Below are 20,933 nucleotides of genomic sequence, written 5' to 3' on the forward strand. Positions count from 1 at the left end.
GCAGGACCCCGGAAAAGGCTGTCCATACAAAACGCCTTTGTCCAGTCAATGAAAGTGTACAAAGCAGTCGGTTACAATTCAGATGGAAATAACGGGCGATATAAGAGTATAGATGCGGGTGTAACTATATTACAGGGGTGACGTTACATTTCTGAGGTAAAATACCGAAAGAAAAATAGAAGTGCGCCGCCCGGGAATCGAACCCGGGTCGCAAGAATGGGAATCTTGCATGATACCACTACACCAGCGGCGCTGCTGAGCTCAGCATTTCTCCACACAGAACACGAGCTGTGCCAAGAAAGAAAATCTCTGCCTCTGTTCACACATGCACTTTTTTTAAAGCCTTCACGAGGAAATACATTTTTTATTACACAGAATTAAGAAAGCTAAAACTTAAACAAAAGTGAGAAAGTTTTCCCAAAACGTGAGAAACACTAAAAAAAAAAAAAAAAAAAAAAAGTTATAATATATAAGAAAAAAAGAATTCAAACCACATTATAAAACATGAACTAAAGCTATAACATACAAGTAGTACTGCAGCACGACCCGCAAATCCTAAGGCTACATTCACACTGCCATATGGGGGATGTGTATACAGCCGACGTATATACGCCATATATAATAGTCTTTATTTATATAGCGCCCCTCCTCTCCCTGGCACCAACATGTTCCCGACATACTACGGTACGGCAGGCACACATTGCGTGAACGTAGCCCAAGGATGTGATATCATAACACTTGCGGTATATTCACACATCACATATAACACAGCAGCACAAATGTCTACTACCACAAACACAACACCGTTACCCGCCCAACAATGAAACCATAGCCCAGACTAGGCCGCAACACAGCCCTCTCCAGCCCGGCCACACACAGCTCTCCTCACTCACACTTATAGGGAACGAGCTGTCAATCAACGAGAGGGCAGGGCCAGCCACAAATATATAGAGAATAAGGCCGCGTTCACACGTGCAGTTTTTCAGACGCAGTTTCCAGTGTCCAAACCAGGAGTGGAGGGAAAAAAAGAGGAGGAGGAGCTTCACTCAGTGATGTGTTCTTACCCTTTATCATCCACACCTGCTTTTGAATTTGAAAACAGCATCTGCAAAACCGAACGTGTGAACACAACCCTAGGGTTGCGTTTATACGCAGCATTTTGACCATGCTATTGAAAGACTCCCCCCCCCCCCCCCCCCGATCAGACATGGAGTTAACATTGCATGCAGGGAACACAATGTTACCTCCATGTGCGATCAGGATAGAGCCTTTCAATTGCGTTTGAAAACACAATCCAAACGCTATGTGTGAACGCCGCCTCACAAGTTCTGTCTGGATTGCTTCCGAAATCATGCTCAGCCTGATCACACGTGCGTCTCAATAGATACTACTGCAATTGTAAGAGGGGTATTCCAGGAACATGAACGTCTGATACACAAACCCATGATGATATAAATAAATGAATATAACAAAACTCAATGTCATTAGTCACAAAATGTAGGTTAAAGGAAACCTACCACTTGAAGTGGCAGGTTTCTGATGGAAATACCGAGCACCAGCTCATGGTGAGCTAGTGCCGGAGCTTATTTTAGTTAGTGTTTTAAACCGCGGTTTAAAACACTTTTTAAACTTTATAGCCGGCGCAGGCAGGTACGCGCTCGGCGCTTACCGCGCGCGCGGCTACATAGGAAGTGAATGAGAGCCGTGCGCATGGTAAGCGCCGAGCGTGTACCTGCCTGCGCCGGCTATACAGTTTAAAAAGTGTTTTAAACCGCAATACCGCGGTTTAAAACACTAACTAAAATAAGCTCCGGGCACCAGCTCACCCTGAGCTGGTGCTCGGTATTGCCATCGGAAACCTGCCACTACAAGTGGTAGGTTTCCTTTAAATAGTTTGATTTTAAGATTTACAAAATTTATGGTCTCTGTAAAGTTGGCGGAGTTATCTTCATGATGGCTGCCACTGGAAACTACAAGTCCCATGATCCTTTAGTTGTCAGTAACTCCTCCTACCTCTTATGCTCTGCTCCCGGCGATGATGTAACAGCGTTTTGAACCTATTTTTGAGACATTTTTAAGCAGTCCATTAAAAAAACGCATGATAGGTTTTACATACCTGCCCAGGCAGGCTGGGGTTTTGCCAAAACCCCAGGCAAAACCCCCTCCCACTAGGCGCTTTCACACGATGTGTTTTTTTTTTTTTTTTATGCATTTCTGACGCATTCCAAAGGCTTCAGCCCTGATCACATGCTGAGGTTATGCTGCGTTTTAGCAGATGCAGTGGAAACGCAATGAACCCATAGCATGTGATCAAGGTGGAAGCCTTTGTAATGGATCAAAAATGCCCTCCGGGCGCGTTCACATGTTGTGCTTTGGTTGCGTTTTCATTGCGTTTAAAACACATTACAACAGCTGAGGAGAGGTTGATTTGCCTAATTACATTACTATTTACATTTGTTAATGCAATGTTAACACATGTGTTAACATCGCATTTACAATGCGTTTTGTAAACGCAAATATTAACAGTAAATCACGTTTTTAACCCGTTTTTGGGCCGTTTTTTAAGCAGTCCGTTAAAAAACGCATGTGTTACAACACGTTTATGGGTTTTAATTAAGATAATTGGTAAAACCGGTCAAAAACTGATCCGTTTTCAAAAAAAGGATAGGTTTTTGAAAAACGCATACGTTTTTTAACAGACTACTTTAAAAAGGCCCAAAAAACGGGTTCAAAACGCCAAGTGTGTCGCGGGCCTCAGGCCGGCGCCACACAGGGCGCTTTGTCTGCGCTTGCAAACGCAAACGCAGACAAAGTCGCGCCCACCGGGGCGGGCCTCGGCCCGATCGCATCGGCGTTTCTATGGAAACGCCTGCGATCGGGAATGAGCTGCCAGTGTTTTGCGTTAATTTAATGCAAAACACCGGCAGCTTGTTCCCGATCGCAGGCGTTTCCATAGAAACGCTGATGCGATCGGGCCGCGGCCCGCCCCGTTAGGCACGGCTTTGTCTGCGTTTGCAAGTGCAGACAAAGCGCCACGTCTGACATCACCCTTAGAGGTGCGTTTCCATTGCATTTTTCAAAGCGGTTGTGTTTTTGGAAAACGCAAGCGTTTGTGGTCTGCGTTTTGAAACGCATCTGATTACATTCACAAACAGCAGGGAGAAGATAACTGCATTACAAATTCCAAGAGATAGGGCGCTGTCCCACGTTGCGTTTTGGCTGCGTTTGCAAACGCAAACCAAACCACACCCACCGGGGCATGCAAAACACCGGCGGCTCATTCCCGATCGCGTTTGCAAACGTTAACGCAGCCAAAACGTCCCGCGTGACAGTGCCCATACAGCTGCTTGCAATTACCGCACATCAAGCACTGCGTTTTTTAAAAACATAAAAGGGCATGGATTTTAAATGCGTTCAAAAACGCAGCAGAAACGCAACAAAAATGCCATGTTTGTCACTGGCCTAAAGTGCATTTTGACTTCCAGTTTGCGTTTAAAAGTGGATTAATAACGGATCTATGTTTTCCTATTGATTTGATTAGACTTGCAATGGTGTCCTTTAGTATCCGTTTTTACATTTTCTGGTAGACCATTCATTAAATAGAAAAAACAGATGTCTATAATGTAAAGAAAAACACGTTGCGCCCTGGTTGCGTTGCGTTTTACAACAGCTGAGGAGAGGTGATTTTTACATTACTGTTAACATTTGTGTTTACAAACGGATGTTAACACATGTGTTAACAATGTGTCAACACATGCATTTTGTTAACGCATGCGGTAACATCATGTTAAGAAATATAAATAGTAATGTAATTAGGCAAATCACCTCTCCTTAGCGCTTGTAATGTGTGAACGGAAAGCAAGTTTTAATTTTTTTTTAAATGGATCCATTAAAGGTATCGGTTTAAAAAAAAAAAAAAAAGGATACTTTGTTATGACTGTATCCATCCAGACATCTACCGTATTTAAATTAAAATCCAAATTTAATGGAAGTCAAAGTTCAGGGAAGTGGGAGGGGGTTTGTCTAAAACGCATATACGTTTAAAATGAAACACATGCGTTTCAGGCAGACGCCCCTCCCACTTGCGTTTTGGATGCGTTTAAAAACGTGACGAAAACGCCACGTGGGAACGCAGCCTTATTGAACCGTTCCTTTTTTAACTTCTTTTCTTCACCTGTTGTCAACCAAAACCCAACATTTGAACACGCCTCTTGGATCAAGTTTAACCCCTTGACGTTGTGTGACCTAATAGTACACCACGCGTCGGCTACGGGTGAATGGAGAGGGCTCTCGGGTTGAGACCTCTCCACAGCTGGTAAGTCTTTTCTGCATATTGCAGCAAACACTTACTGTTAACCCGCCCATTGCTGCCAGCAAAGCGGCGCCATGTTGGTGAATATCATCGTTCCCCGTGGGGGGTGGCGATCTTCCGAAGACCCGAGGCTGTCTCGTTTTAACCTATTCATTGCAATGTGTGATTCTGTAGTAGTGCAGTATATGATAGGATCATACAGACAACCCAGTGTTATAGTAAAAAATTAAAAATAAAAAGTTTTTAAAAAATTATATAAAAAAACCCCTAAAAATTCAAATCACCCCCCTTTCTCTAGAAGTCTATAAATTAGGTATCGCCGCGTCCGAAAATGCCAGATCTATCAGAATATAATAATGTTTTCCCACTTTGTTTAACCCTGTAACGGAAAATAGCGTTCAAAGTCCAAAATGGCACTTTTTTTGCCATCTTGAAAAATATAAAAAAATTCAATAAAAGGTGATCAAAAGGTCGTACATTCCTAAAAATAGAATTGAAAACGTCATCAAGTCACAAAAAATGACACCACCCACAGCTCCGTACACAGAAGTATGAAAAATAATTAGCACCAGATGATGGCAAATAATTTTTTTTTTTTTTTTGTACAGGAGGTTTAAATTTTTTTTAAATGTATGAAAACATTATAAAACCTATACAAATTTGTTATCCCCGTGATCGTACCAATCCAAAGAATAAAGTAGACATTTGGGGCGCACAGTGAGAAACCTTAAATCCAAGCCAACAAGAAAATGGGCCAAATTGTTTTTTTACCAATTTTACTGCAATTTTTTTCCTGCTTCCCAGTACACGGCGTGGAATATTCAATACTGTCAATATAAAGTGCAATTCGTTGGGCAGAAAACAAGCCGTCACATTTTTGAAGGTGGGGAGTGAAAATGAAAAAAAGGGCTTGGTAGTGAAGGGGTTAAAACGTATATATAAAAAAGAGTAGTGTGTGACCGCAGCCTGAGCCCATACTTTCGAAACACAATTGGGTGTAATAAAGTTTGCAGTTTGTGCTGAATATATATATAATGTATATGCAATCCGCCAGAATATCATTTTTTTTTTGTCTATATAAAACCTAAGGAGAATAGCCGCTCCACCTGTAGTTAAGGTTATATCCAGACATAGCGGGTGTGCAGTGCGACAAGCGCTACGTCTGAATACACACGCATCACACAGCTATTATTCCCGGATGCTTCCGGGACGCCCGGCGTGTACGGGATCAGAGGGCACAGGAAGCCACAAGAAGAAGCCGCGGCCGGGACAAGTGGAAAGAGTCGCGCATGCGCAGTGTCCTCGTAGACTGGGAAGAGATCAGGGGAAGCCATGCAGATCTCTGCTGCGATACCGCTCATGTTCCTCAGCGTTATCCTGTGCAGCCTGCGGGCCGCTGCGGTACAGGAGCTGCGACACCCGCCTAACAGGATAGGTAAGAGTGCGGGTCATGTGCTGAGGGAGGGAAGAAGCATTTCTATACATTCTATACATATCTATCAGGGTCATGTTGCACTTTTTCTGCTACATTTACTACACAGATCAACTCCTATAACCTGTAACAAATTCTCTGCACATAATAAGTGCATGGCTCTGTTCACACTTGAATCCTGTGCAGGAAATAGCAGGCAAAATGACCATTTTTATACCAAGCTCGTAGGGCTCATTCACATGACGCAGGGTATCGGTCTGTGTATGTTGTATTAGGCGGCGTTCACATGTGGCGATTATGTTGCGTTTTGAAACAAAATACAACAGCTGCGGAGAGATTTGCGTAATTACAGTGATGTTAATAAAATGCTATGTTAACACATTTTGTAATTGTTAACAGCAATGTAATTGGCATAGTCTCTCTCGTCAGCCAGGTGTGAAAAAGATGGCTACTTTCTTCCTGAGAGCGCGTTCACACGTTGCGTTTTAAAATGCATTACAACAGCTGAGGAGAGGTTGATTTGCCTAATTACATTACTATTTACATGTGTTAACATCGCGTTTACAATGTGTTATGTAAACGCAAATGTTAACAGTAATGTAATTAGGCAAATCAACCTCTCCTCAGCTTTTGTAATGCATTTTAAAACGCAATGAAAACGCAACCAAAGCGCAACGTGTGAACGCGCCCTGAGACTGCGCTACTCATGTCCGCCAGTTGAATATGGGACTACAGCTCAGCTACACGACAAAGACGGTACTGCAATACCCAACATATCCTGTGCAGAGGTGTGGCGCTACTTGTTGTAGAAAACAAGTGTGTATTATCATCTAGGGCAGTGGTGGCGAACCTATGGCACGGGTGCCAGAGGCGGCATTCAGAGCCCTTTTTGTGGGCACTTGGGCCACCACCCCAGCACACCAGACAAGAAAGAATCCTCCTGCAGTTCTAAGCAACTTAAAAGTGATATATTAAAGTGATACCTGTTTATGTAGGAAGAGGGAGAATGAGTAGACACGGCCGAATTATCTTTGGAGGACCTTCTGCTGGCCCCACGAATCTGTGTGTACAGAGGGACACAGGAAAGAAGCTAAAATGATGAAAATCTTCCATATTGTCCTCCGGAGGCCAATATGATTGAACGTTGTTGAGGAACAGGGGGCAATAAGTTACTGCTTTAATTTTTGGTTGGCACCTCGCAATAAGTAAGGGGGGTTTTGGGTTGCAGTTTGGGCACTCGGCCGCTAAATGGTTCACCATCACTGATCTAGGGGATAGGAGAAAACTAGCTGATTAGTGGGTCTGACAGCTGAGACCCCCACAAGTCACAAGAATGGGACCACCAGCAATAGGAGGGGGTGTCCTGTTCTCACTAGTAGGTGGAATGCTGGGAATAGCTGAACGCATAGGATTTCCCTAATAAGCTTCATGAACTTTTGTACTGAAAAACTTTCTCCATCTAGAAAAAAATAGTATAAACTTAGAAAAAAATAATTTTGACATTTAATGAGAACCCGTCAGGCAAAATAACCCCCCTAAACTAAATATATTTTCATAAACTGCCATTAGAGAGCATTGCCTCCATCCCTTCATTGTCCCTCTACATGCCTGTAAACCTAAGCAATGAGGTCCTAAAGCTGTATGCAAATGACCTGTGAAATGTCCAATTAGTCATTAGCATATTCAAGCTGTCCAGCTTATTCATGAGTGGGAGGTACAGCCACACCCCCAGTGCTTGACTGACAGCTGCTCCATGTAATGGCTGCTCCATGTGCTTCCTGGTGCTGGCGCCCCCTGCAGCCTGTGTGTGTGTATGTGTGTGTGTATAGGAGAGATACAACAGCTCCAGGCAGCCATGTTACAGCAGAACATGCATGTCAGGTGCTTGTGCAGCTGATGTTTGTGTATTAGGAGGATGCAGCATGTCAGCAAATCATGTGACCAGCCTCATTTACATAATAAAGAATAGATGATTTTACAATGAATAATGTATGAAATAACTAGATAAAGGCTGGGATGGATCCTTGTGAGCTGCTCCTAAAGGTAGTAGTGACAAGACTAGTGACACAGACCTGATGACAGGTGTCCTTTAGGTCTGTGCAGCATACGAAAGCCAATTTTAGAAATGTTGGGCTGAGTTACGGGAAACAACAAATTTATTTATAATCGTCTTAAAATAGAGAGTAGGAAGTGCATATCGCTACGTCCCCAGTTCATATATAACATCTGATCCACCATGAAGCGGTTTACCTTAAAGGGCATGTCCATATGGGAGAGATCATTGCTAAATTGCAACCATAAAATCTGTATAGTTTATGGTAGGATTGACCAAATTCCATCTACACCCTATGTAAAGCTGCACAGACATTGATTGGCAGTGCGGGTGTTACATCTTCACCAGACTCATTTACGCAGCTTTTTTTACTCTTTGTGACACATAGGGAGAGATCTGTGGAAAATCTTCAGCAGTTTTCTATTAACAAAATTAATGTTAGCTTTTACACTACTCAGAATCTGGTGTCTCCCTTGTGGTACGCGCCTTTACTTTTCTGTGACATGACAGTTTTCTGGATGTCGAAATTGAACTTCACAATCCTCCTTGCTTCAGCATGCCCTGGGTAACCTGGTACTGTGGGCATGCTGCCAGCGACGTTCAAGGGGCTGTCAGACATTTAAAGACATATATTGTGACAGACTGATGTAAAGGACATCTTCCACCAGGATGAAGAATTGTAAACCAAGCACAATGACATACTGGTGTGTGCCCCCTCTAGTAGGATCTGCTCTTTTTAGCTTCTTATGCCCTGGTTTTTTAAAAAAAGGCTTTTAAAATTATGCAAATAAGTCTGAAAGGCCCCAGGCTTCATAGGTGTTAATGGAACTTGGATAAGAAGACCAGAAATCCTGACAGAAGGGGCACACACCATTATGTCAGTGTGCTTGGTTTACAATCCATCATCCAGGTGGTAGATGTCCTTTAAGGGGGTTTTCTGAATTTAGGGCAATTTGGGACACTAAACCACCCACTGGTCCATATGGAAAGGTGGTTTAGTGTTCCATATTGTCCTTTATTAAGTCTCTCTGCCAAACCAAAAGCCACATTGGCTGCGGTACAAGGTGCCAGTGATGTGTGCAGAATCTCTTCATATAGACACATTGACGTATCCAAATGTATATCCTTATTGACTGTAAATATCCTTATTGACTGTAAATCTATCTATCGGTTATCTGCACTAAATATAAACTAAAGGGGTTTTCCGATTATACGTGAATCCCGGAGGTCTTGTGTTGTGCATTTGGATGTTGTTTGTCAATCACTCGTTGTCTGTTACCATGGGGACACATTAGTCTGATTCCTTCTGTTGGTATAGTTGAGTAAGTTAAGTGAGTGGGATATAATGGCCTATGTTTGATGTAATATCACATATCCTTATAGCTGTTGTGGGAGCCGGGATTGGAGGAACGTCTGCAGCTTACTTCCTGCGCCAGAAGTTTGGAAACCATGTCCAGATTGACATCATTGAGAAAGGAGAAGTTGGGGGTCGCCTGTCAACCGTAGAGATGGAAGGAAACCACTATGAAGCTGGGGGTGCAGTTATACACCCTCTGAATCTGCACATGAAAACATTTGTAAAGGAGTTGGGTGAGTTCGATATAAACCTGGGAACATGATGGGGGAGATTTATCCGAAGTATCTGAGAGCAGAACTGTTCTAGTTGCCTAAGGCATCCAATCAGCACCCAGCTCTCATTTTCCCACAGCTGTTTATAGAATTAAAGCTGATCTCTGATTGGTTTCCACAGGCAACTATGACAGTTTTACATCATACACTTCTGATAATTCTCCCCCGATAACTTTATTCTATTAAAATGAAACCCACAATTCTATCCTGATTCTGCTGGACGGGTGCTTTATAAATCTGCAGTCCTCTACTCGCCTACAGCGCTCATTGCTTTAGAAGTAGATACCAACTTTTATGTACACTGCATCCTGATTTATCCATAGAAGCCAATATAACTGCATCTTGTCCCACACGGCTAGGTTAACAAGAGATAAGCATTATTCTCAAAGTGTTGCAATGAAAATTTTAATAATCGAGTGGGCGTCCACATGTTCAGTTTTTCAGATGCCCAAACCAGGAGTGGAGTGAAAATAGAGGAGGATCAGCACTTCTTAAAGATAATCCTCACCTATTATAATCCACACCTGATTTTGGCTTCAAAAACTGCATCTGAGAAACTGAACGTGTGGCTGCACCCCAGTCAGTAAGATGACGAGTCGGACAATGAGACGTTATGCTAGGCCCCCCCCCCCCCCCCCCCTCCAATTTTCTTAGTGAGTTGATCCAAAGAACACAGGCTGGATGGTATGATATGACTGTAACCTATGAACGACTCTTTGCCCTCAGGTCTCAGCCCTCGCCACCTGGATGCAGGTCTGCTTGGAATCTATAACGGGGAGGAGTTTGTCTTTCAGCAGAGTGAATGGCTTTTGATAAATCTCTTCAAAATGATCTGGAACTATGGCCTTAATTTCCTTCGGATGTACATGTGGGTGGAAGACATGCTGGATAAGTTCATGAGGTGTGCACATCTTATTTATAGTAAAACAGAACGTGGCACATGGAGGCTTCCTGCGATTTTTGGCTTCCGTATAATAATAATAATCTTTATTTATATAGCGCCATCAAATTCCGTAGCTTTTTCAATAACTCTTCAATAACGGAGGCAAATTAAATAGTTGGAAACTGGGTCTTGGGGCTCATTCAGACATCCGTGTCCGCTGTGCATCTGCAAAAAATGCGGACATATAACGTTTGTGTTCAATCCGTATTGTAGCCTCAGCAGTTTTTTTTCACATCTGCAAAAAAACGGATGGGTTTTGTCCTGCCCAGTTGATTGCCTAGCAACAGTTGAGGAAAAAACGGATCGCATACAGATGTCATCTGTGTGCCGGTGTTTTTTTTTTTTGTTTTTTTTTTTGGGGTGGGGTGGGGGGGTGGGATCCATTGACGCCGTGGCCTGCATCTGAGGAAAAAATAGCGCATACTGCAATGTGTGCACAGACCCATGGGAGTCAATGAGTCCGTATGCCATCTGCAAAAAAACGGATAGCATACAGGCATCAAAAACATCCATCTGAATGAGCCCTTAGGCTAGATGCACACAACTGTGAAAGATGGTCAAGTATAGAGATTAGTGGACCCAACATTCAAATTTGGGCTAATGTAGCCATGGCGAGTTTTTAGGGGTGCCCATTTGCCGGGTTTGGTTATTCACCCACCAATATAGAGATATGTCCGGGTAAGACAGCTGACCCCAAACTTGAACATTGTGTCTGCTCATCTCTAGTCATGTGCCATTCATTTAGTTTTATGAGGCGAGGCATGGGTGCAATTATTTTCCCCTTTACGCCACCCCCAGACCTAGTTACTGCCCCCTGCGCATACGCTATAGCTGGCGACCATACAATCCTAAATGGTCACTGGTAATAGCGCAATTACTGGCGTGGGATTGTACATTGGCATAGAATTGTACGCCAGAGCTGCTGCATGTATCGCGTATCTTCAAAACCTACAGTCTGAATGATGAGCCAAAAACGGTTCTAACGGACGGAACGGATTGATGATGCGGGGGCGCAGTTATCACAGCCGTGTTTTGTCTTATAACTACCCTTAGGATTTCTTATTTGTAGGAGTTTCGGGTTTCATTGATACAGTTTTGGGGTATATTTGATTTTGAAGTTTCTAGCTTGTACTAATACTAAATTATCCTTTTTTTCTTATTTTCAGGATTTATCGGTACCAGACCTTTGACTATTCGTTCTCCACCACGGAGTCTTTGCTTCATGCTATGGGCGGAGATGATTTCACAGCACGGTTAAATGTGACCATAGATGAAACTTTACAGAAATCTGGTTTCTCTCAGAAGTTCATCGATGACATAGTGGCTCCAGCAATGAGAGTCAACTACGGACAAGATGCCAAAGTCAATGGTTTTGTTGGTAAGCGTCAATACCAGTGATTGTACGATAAAACGTTAAGCAGCTTTCTAATATACTTTGCTTTGTGGATCTCCAGGATTTCAAAATCTGCGTGGCACCTGTGTATATTGGGAAATATTATTGTTGAAAGGCCCCATCTAATGCCATTGAGGAGATTGTTATACTAACAATGACCGGAGCACAAGACATAATCATAAACCTGTTATTTTTACAAATGTCCTGATATTTAATCTCCACATATTTTGTCTTCTAGGGGCAGTGTCTCTAGCTGGTTGTGATTCTGGACTTTGGGCAGTAGAAGGGGGTAACAAACTTGTTTGCTCGGGGCTTCTCTATGCGTCCAAGGCCCAGCTAGTCAAGGGGACTGTTACCTCTATTGAAGAGAAGGTTCGTCCAACAAAGTCGGGTAAGTCTCTGAATCTATAACCTTGTGATTTGTTAAATATCTTTCAGTTATTAAACCATTTAAGAAAATCATCTATTACCCATTTGTGACTGGGGGTCATTAGTACCTGAATGTGCAGGTCACATTTTGCATTTTGTGTTCTGCTCTTTAACCCCTTTACTACCAATGCCCCTTTTTCTTTCGTGTGTTTCCATTTTTTTACTCCCCTTCTTTGAAAATCCATAACTTTACATTTTTCCATATATGGTGTATCATAAGGGCTTGTTTTCTGCGTAACAAATTGTACTTCTTAGTGGCGGTATTTCATTTTCCATGTCATGTACTGGGAAGTGGGGGGAAAAATCCAACAAGTTGCGTTTTGGACATTTGGGTACTATTTTCCCTTACATGGTTGACAGACGTGAATAACTGTTATATATAATCTGTTTTCTATACATGTACATCTGCTTGGGATATGTTTATACAAGATACAGTACATTACAAAGTGTCTTCACAACTTCCATACAGCTGAAGGGGGTCAAGGCACTTCATAATAAGTCTTATTATCTGACTTCTGGAGAAGTAGAGGTAAACGTAAAATTGTTGGGCGCACCAGTCTAATAATTGTTCATAAAACAAAATAATTTTATTATTATTATTTTTTTTTTCCAGGAACTACTGTGAGTCTGTATGAAGTTAAATACGAGACAGACAGGGGCTCCATACTAGACATGTATGACATTGTAGTCATTGCCGCTCCGCTGATTAAGGAGATTAACAATATTAAATTCCTGAACTTTGACCCCCCAATTGAGGCGGTCTCCAAGCCGTACCACCAGACCGTGGCCACCTTTGTCCATGGACGGATCAATGCTTCTTTCTTCGGCTGCCCAAAGCCGTGCCAGTTTTCTGTATCAGAAATATTAACCACCAATGAGCCCACCCTATTCATAAACAGCATAGGCTCCGTGTCTCCGGTGAAACCTGTGACTGAATCTGTAATTTCCAAAGCCTCTGATATTAAAGTGTGGAAGGTCTTCTCTCCTGAGCCCCTGACCGATGAACATTTGCGCCTGTTGTTTGAGTCCTATCACGCGGTTATTGTAAGGAATTGGATGGCTTATCCCAAATACACCCCTCCGGAGAAGATGCCCCCTATAATACTGCACCGGGGCATTTATTATCTGAACAGCATTGAGATGGCAGCCAGCGCCATGGAGATGAGCGCAATCTCCGCAAAGAACATTGCCCTATTGTCGTACCATCGCTGGTATGGAAAAGATGGACAGATTGACCAGGAGAACTTGGTGGAACGTCTCAAGTCTGAGTTGTGAGATTTATTTTGTTTGTGATTTTCATCTAAAAAAAAAAAAAACCTGCCATAGCCTCAGAAGGCTAACGAATCGGAGGGAAAGGCCACGCCATGCTTTTTTGATGTTTTATTTTTTACATTGACTTGTTCTTCTTTCAATCGCTTTTTATACTATTGTTTTTGCTCAGAAATGATCAGTGCACCTGAGCTAGAAATGGTTAACTAGAATCTGCCGCCTCTAATCCTCCTGGAAGAAGAATGACTTTGTCCTCAGACACGATCTTTGAGATTTGCTCTTTAGGTCATAGTCTTATTGGTAAACTGAACCTTGTCATAAATCAGGAGATCTCTGGAGAATCAGATTCTGGACTTCTCCTTGTGTGTTATGTGTCAATGAGCGACAACCTGACGACATATTGAGATTTGAATCCCCCTGGACCATGATCTTCAGTGATAGGAGGCTCCACATCCATGTAGGATCAGAAGAGAAGTTGGATTGGTGGGCATATGGATGCTAGGAGTCCGACTACTGACCTCTGGGTCACCGCTGTTATTGTCAAGACATAGGGTTAATATGACATTACTTGGTGGCACATCTAATGGATGGAGGACATTGTGTTTGTCATGCTTATAATAGGTCTTTGGTATGTGACACCTAGACCCCACAGTGTTCGGGTTTTGAAACCTAAACTTTGGGGTTTATGTAAGGAAAATGTATACAATTTTCCAATATACTTTCTGTATCAATTCTTCCTGGGTATCTAGATCTCTGCTTGCTGTCCTTCTAGAGAAAGCTTCTATACTTACTTCTACTGGATAGAAATCTGTCCATGGACACACAGGTGCACGAGCTGTTAGTATCACACGTCTCTGATTACTTTGTTATACTAAGAGCTTGTGCATCTGTGTGACATCACATGACCATGGACAGATTTCTATCCAGTGGAAGTAACCATAGAAGCTTTATATTGAATAACAACAAGCAGAGATCTAGAGAACTGTGTGGAATGGATACCAAAAGTATTTAGGAAAACTGTATAACTTTTCATTACACAAAAACTATTATTTTTCGGAAATTGGACAACCCCTTTTAAGCTCAGCTCCATTCATTTGGTGGTATAGCTGTAACAAGTAACTGCTCTTGGTGCAGAATTGATACCTAATATCCCAAATGGGATTTTCTGGACTCCATCCTGTAGAAAAGGTAATTACCCAATATACATCTATTAAAAGTTCTGTGCCGCTTTCCTGTGCCTCCTGTCTTTTACCTCATCAGCCAGAGATTCCTGACCATAAAATGGCCTCAGATGGAGGGTCATGTGATCTCTATCTGTCCATGAACAATTGTCCTGCCAGGACCTTATGATAGTATTCATGGATTCAAGCTTAAGGTCCTGGAAGGTCATGATCATGGACAGTTAGAGATCACCTGACCTGCCATTTTATGGACAGGAATGGCAGCTGATGACATTTCTCACTGTGGTTGGTCCATTTTTAAGGGTCCAGCCGCAATCCTGTACCGTTGGCCTTGGATAGGACTTCTATTTCCATGAGACAACCCCATGAATAAATGAAGTTGTGCTGCTGCCGGGTGGCCTCTGGTGGAATAACCAGTAATTCTGTGATGAGATTCTTCATCAGATCTAGATTGCACTAGTGTCTCAGCCTTTGGGATCTGATAGATTTCTTTGGAGAATGGAAGCTGAATGTGGAGGACAATGGCACTGGCAAGGATGGAAGCAGAGATGCCATTGTATCTCTATTGGTTCTTGTTTGCATTATAACTTTCTTTGTTGTTCAGAATTCTTTAATATGACATTTCTATGTAAGAGCAGATGAAACAGGGTTTTTTTTTTTTTTTTTGGAATTAATAAAAAAAAAATTGTGTCTAAAGATTGTTACATCCTCGTTCTTGCAAAGGTTGAATTCCACTGCAGGTTTTTATCTGAATCTGGTCTGATTTTTGCTTATTTTTTATTATTTTTTTTTCCGGTTTTGTGCTCTGTCGAAACCTGAAGACTCCATCCATTGTACAGTGGTCACGCAGGGTTACTGCAGGTCAGTGGCGATCACGTCGGGGTATGTTCTCATCTTGAAATTCTGTCTAGGATATTTTCAGGCCTCTCATAGCCATGAATGGAGATTGATGCAGTCACTTCTCTGTCTCTAAGTTGTGAGACCTCTATCAAAATTTTTGACATAGGCTTGTATGGTATATCCATAGAATAAGATGGGACTACCATGTTGCCATAGGACATTAGATTAGATTAGATCCATTACTTATAAATAGGAAGACTGCATCAGAAATCACAGTAGTCACTCAGATCCTTCCAGAACCCATGAGAATAACCTGAGGCTACAGCACAGATGTGACATGCATGATGATTCCCCAATATTATGTATGATTATATCTTATAGATTATTCATCCTAAACGCAGAAACACAAAACTTCTCTTAATTTATTTCACAAATCAATAGGATCTAGAACAACTTTCCCTATTATCTTGATTACCTATGTGCAGCAGTTTCTTTGCTATCCTCCTCAGTTTAGCCCGGCTCTGGAGAAGCTGTGTCTCCTGGCCGTGCTGAGTTTCCTGTGATTCTTTTAGAGTTGTATACGGGGCAGCTTCACAGAGGGGAGGAGCTGTGGCTCCCTGCTCACTCTAGAGGGAGGTCATGTGAAGCTGGGAAGCCTTGTTCAGCTCTGTGGATGGAGAATGGTGATGGGCAGTCTGGCTCTTTTATAGTGAGCTGGATCATAAGGATGACTTTCAGGTAGTCGGCCACGCATCCCAACAATTTTTGTGTTAAAACTGATTGTGGTCTGGAAATAAGGGAGTGGTTGTGAGCGGTCGGCTCTCCGGCCAAAAGCCGTTTGGTGTGCGAACAACCATCACTAATGCAGAAATGTCCTACACAGAAAAGTGAGGTGCAAGATCAACCCTGTTCTCTTTCCCTCCATCCCAGTCTCTGATTATACAGAAATTTCACTGGTTCCCTCTGCACCTTCATGCAAGTCCATGCAGAACCCTCCCCACAGCCTCTGCTCTCCACACACCTTTACACAGCAAATAAGTTATTAACTCTTAATGCTCACTCAGCAAGGACTATAAACTTCATATAGTTCTGTATTTACACTCTGCAGTGTTTAGTGGATTAACACAGCATTCACTGCTAAATTACATAATGAGAAAACACAAGACATGGGAACTGTGGGCAGCCTAAATTTGACTCAACTTCAGGGCAGATAAAGGAAGAGGTTAGTCTTCACACACTTCATTGCTGCTGAGGAAGATTTCTGACAAGTAGCTTTCTGACAAGTAGCTTCAGAACAGAAAAGTGGGAATCACATGCCAGTGAAAGGGGTTGGCCACTTTACCTCATGTTTTTGTAATATGTAAGTGTGTGTGTGTGTGTGTGGCAGGATATTGCGTAATTTCCCAAGTTTCATCTATTAATAGTTCTGCTCATCTTTGTATGTAAAGTGAAGCCTCCGGTCTTTTACCTCATCAGCCAGACAATCGTGACCATAAAATGGCCGCAGACGGAAGGTCATGTGATCTCTAACTGGCGATTTCTCATGGACAGATAGAGATCACATGACCCTCCATCTGCCGACATTTTATGGTCAGGAATATCTGGCTAATGAGGTAAAAGACGGGAGGCTTCACTTTACATAGCAAGAAAGTAGAAGAGAACTATTAATAGAGGGAAAATACCTAACATTGTGCCCCCCCCCCCAAACTTACACAAGCGTTACAAAAAACATGAGGTAAAGTGGCCAATCCCTTTAAGTAAAAAACATTATGAATTGTTAGTTACTCTTTATTCTATACTCAGCATTTTTGCAGCTAGTTATATCCTGTCTATGGTCACATGCAGTGCACTAAAATATTTTCTGTTTTATTTAACTTCAGCATAAAATTGGTGATAAATGTGAATGCAAACCAATACAGGCAGAGTGGCTGGTAATATGTACACTGTAAGCCATTGTTTAAATGATTCCGACAGAGGACCCCCTACTGCTTAGCATCCCCCCCAGCTCCTGTCCACTGCTGGAATGTTAAAGAACCTTGAATAGGTAACCTAGTACTTTAGAAACTTGCAGAACTTGTTCTTATGCATTGCCCCCTCATATTGGTGTCATTGCTCTTGTTATTGATGGCTCCATGCTGGATATGACAGATCTGTAGGGCAACTAATCTCATTAGTCAAGGCTCCTATACAGGAGATGGAGACTTCACTGTTCTGGAAATGGTTTAGAACTTTTTGTTCAATGTTTTTATTGAGTTAAATGCAAAGCAATGAATACATATAATTGACATTTTAAGTTACTGTATTTTTACATTAATTTGCATTGTGTTGCATAGCTAACATTTAAGTTGTAACTTTACCACTAGCTAACCGGGTAACAAGGAGACAATCTGAGTGGTTATAAAATTCAGGACCAGGAAAGCTGGGTTGCATGCAGGCTCCTGTTCATAAACATATTACACGGAGCATCCTGAGCTGTCCAGACAATGGCCTAATCAAACAGAGTTGGATGACTCGTAGACAGCAGCTAGGGGATGGTGCAGCGATTGATTACTTCTGCCTGTCAGGGACAATACAGTGATTACACCATTCTCTGGAGCAGTGCATAATAAGGGTAAGAGGAGAAACGCCGGAGCGACCACAGGAGTGACAGAGCCTCATTATCATAATTTTATAATTGTTTTCAGCAAAACCACACAGCTTAGGGATTAAACAAGATATGTTTCTGCATCATTGTAACTACAGCATTCTCAAGGTATGTTTGGTTCATAATGCATAAAAGCAAATGGTAGATTTCCTTTAAATGAAATATACTATTAAAGTCAAGTATAATAAACACTCATAGAACCAGGCACCGAGTATGTGGGTTTGTTATCTATGGCCTCCTTCCTTCTAAAATCAACTTTTAATATTATCCTTGAGTCAGAAGGGTTCTGATCTGTGTTACCAAATCTCTGTTCTGCACATTCACAGGCCTTACATTGTCTCCTCTCCAGCCTGCTCCCCTCAGTGAGAGAAAGGAAGTGCTTCTTTACAATGTAACAGACTGTGAATCTGCAGCATGGAGGGGGGCTCTGGTTACACCCATCAGAGCTCTTTAGGCTCATTAGCATAATTTTCAAAGTTGATTTTAAAGGAAGGAGGCCATGGATAATAAATACAAGACAATTACCACAATCACAGTGCCTGGATCTATGAGTGTCACCGATTTATCATGCTTGGTTTGGATTGTAAATTTCCTTTAAAAGGATATTGTCCTTTCAGGATTAGGGAATATCGATGCTATATAGTGTAAAATTCCGTTTTACATGCTGAAAACTAATCCCATTTATACCAAGCACAGGCAGGGGGAGAGTTGCTGGCTGTATCCTCCTCCACAAGAACATCTAATCACTAGAGGCGGCTGCGGCCCCCATTACACCAGTGTGAACAAGCCCTGTATGGTCACACATTGAAAGTATGCCTCGCAGTGTCTGAACGAGATGTGAGAGATTTGTTGTCACTGTCATTTATGGAATTTGGAATTGTGGCTTTTAGTAAGATGAGGGGGGAGTCAGGTAATTGGGTAGATGTTTTCAGCAGGAGGGATAATGTAATAATACAGAGAGGAGATGGAGCTGCCAGGGTTCAGGTAAGGACAGGCCAGACAGATGAAAGTCATAAGAACATCACTGCCTGTGCTCTGCTGCCTCCTAGTGGCCATCCTATACCATGCACTGCTGATCTCTTACTTCAGTATAATGAGTAACACAAATTCACATTAAAGAGACTGAATATTTTGAATAATAAAAGGAGATGTGATATATGCACACGATTCATTGGGATTGTCAACTACATAATTTGCAATTAAATATAAAATTCCATCCACAATAGTATAACCTTCAGAAAAATGTTTCTTTATGAATGTATCGCACCCATCAATCTTGAACAATAGAACAGCCGTAAAACAGTCTTTTGTCGGACAGATAGATGAAAGAATACCCGGTTCAAGGAACAGTAAGATACGGACTGACAAAAGACTGTTTGATTGCTATTCCATTGTTCAGGATTGATGGGTGCGATACATTTATAAAGTATAATATAAGATTATACTATTATGGCTGCAATTTTGCATTTAACCCTATTTGCAGCCGCCCACGTTCAAGAAATCTTCAAGTTCTTCATTTTTCTGTGTACAGAGCTTTATGAGGGCTTAATTCTGTGTAACAAATTGTATTTCTTAGTAACAGTATTTATTATTCCATTTCCTGGGAATCAGGATATAAAATGTAAAATTCGGTGACAAAATGTAAAAACCTTGTGTCCGAAAACTAAATTTAGTTTTGCCATCTTTTAACGTTTTCATACTTCAGTGTATGGTGAAATTTTTTGCGAGATGAGCTGATATTTTCATTGCTATCATTTTGGGGACCGAACGACCTTCTGATCACTTTTTGTGAATTTTTTTTATATGTTTCAAAATGGAAAAAAAGTGGTGTTTTTCTGTTATGGGGTTCAACACCGGAAATAACAGTTATTATATTTTGATAGACTGGATATTTTTGGATGCAGTGGTACCCAAGATGTTTATTATTTAAATATATATTTTTTGTATCAGGAAAAGGGGGTAAACTTTTAATTATTACAATTTTTTTTCCCAAGGAAACCTTGTTTTTATACATTGTGAACCAAACATAACTTGAAAATGCTGTAGCTGCACTGATGCAGAGACAGATCTTGTTTAATCCCTGAGCCGAGTGGTTTTGCTAAAGAAAACAATTAAAAAAAAATGTCTGGAGCTAGGAAAAGCTGGGTGCCTACATAAATACACTACATGGCGCTTCCTGAACTGTCCAGGCAGGACTAATAAACCTGAGCGGGATGACTCCTACACAGCAGCTGGGGGATAGTGCAGAGATTGATTACTGCTGTGTTGTCAGGGACAACACAGTGATGACGTATTCTTAGCAGGACAAGGCTGTAGCAGTGCATAATTAGGGTGAGGAGAGCAGCCACAATGTCTCGTTTTAAAATTTTCTGCAAAACCACTTATTTCAGGGATTAAACAAGATATGTTTCTGCATCAGTGTTGCTACAGCATTCTCAAGGTATGTTTGCTTCATAATGTATAAAAGCAAAATGGCAGACTTCCTTTAAGGTTTTTTTGAATATTTTTAGACCCCCCCCCCCCCGGGGTACTTTAATTTGCAGCATAAGCCTGACATAATGCCTGTTAGCGCCTAACAGACAATAGCTAAACATGTGCTGGGAATGTTCACTGCTGCAGCCCTAGTGGGATAAGGAACATGAAGAACAGAAATGACCAACTGCAATGGCCTAACCATCCAGGTGGCACTTCTCTAACCCTAGATCTTCCATCACATAGTACCCAAACATCAGCAGAGGTGGAATGAGTCCAGACACACGCAGAGGAGATGTGGCTGACAGTTCTGTGGAACCCAATTAAAATCTGATC

At 41.9% G+C, this 20,933-nt stretch overlaps 1 protein-coding gene and 1 non-coding gene across 2 annotated transcripts; one reads left to right on the top strand and one right to left on the bottom strand.

Moving 5' to 3' along the window:
• Nucleotides 1-182: 182 nt before the first annotated feature.
• On the bottom strand, nt 183-253 carry TRNAG-CCC (transfer RNA glycine (anticodon CCC)). The gene has a single exon. It is a non-coding gene; the product is annotated as a tRNA-Gly (tRNA).
• Nucleotides 254-5,473: 5,220 nt separating this feature from the next.
• On the top strand, nt 5,474-13,546 carry PCYOX1 (prenylcysteine oxidase 1). Its single transcript, XM_072148854.1, has 6 exons — nt 5,474-5,747; nt 9,181-9,387; nt 10,153-10,327; nt 11,536-11,747; nt 12,001-12,153; nt 12,805-13,546. Exons 1-6 carry the CDS (start codon nt 5,645-5,647, stop codon nt 13,464-13,466), a joined length of 1,512 nt encoding a protein of 503 aa, XP_072004955.1. The 5' UTR covers nt 5,474-5,644; the 3' UTR covers nt 13,467-13,546.
• The last annotated feature ends 7,387 nt before the right edge of the window (nt 13,547-20,933 follow it).

This window comes from Engystomops pustulosus, chromosome 4 (assembly GCF_040894005.1).
Source record: "Engystomops pustulosus chromosome 4, aEngPut4.maternal, whole genome shotgun sequence".
In the NCBI taxonomy this organism is placed as follows: domain Eukaryota; kingdom Metazoa; phylum Chordata; class Amphibia; order Anura; family Leptodactylidae; genus Engystomops; species Engystomops pustulosus.

Bases quoted from the DNA above. Each gene is read 5' to 3' on its own strand.
- PCYOX1 (XM_072148854.1), top strand. From the start codon at position 5,645: ATGCAGATCTCTGCTGCGATACCGCTCATGTTCCTCAGCGTTATCCTG. The intron at 5,748-9,180 runs GTAAGAGTGCGG...ATATCCTTATAG, and splicing joins ACACCCGCCTAACAGGATAG to CTGTTGTGGGAGCCGGGATT. The intron at 9,388-10,152 runs GTGAGTTCGATA...CTTTGCCCTCAG, and splicing joins AACATTTGTAAAGGAGTTGG to GTCTCAGCCCTCGCCACCTG.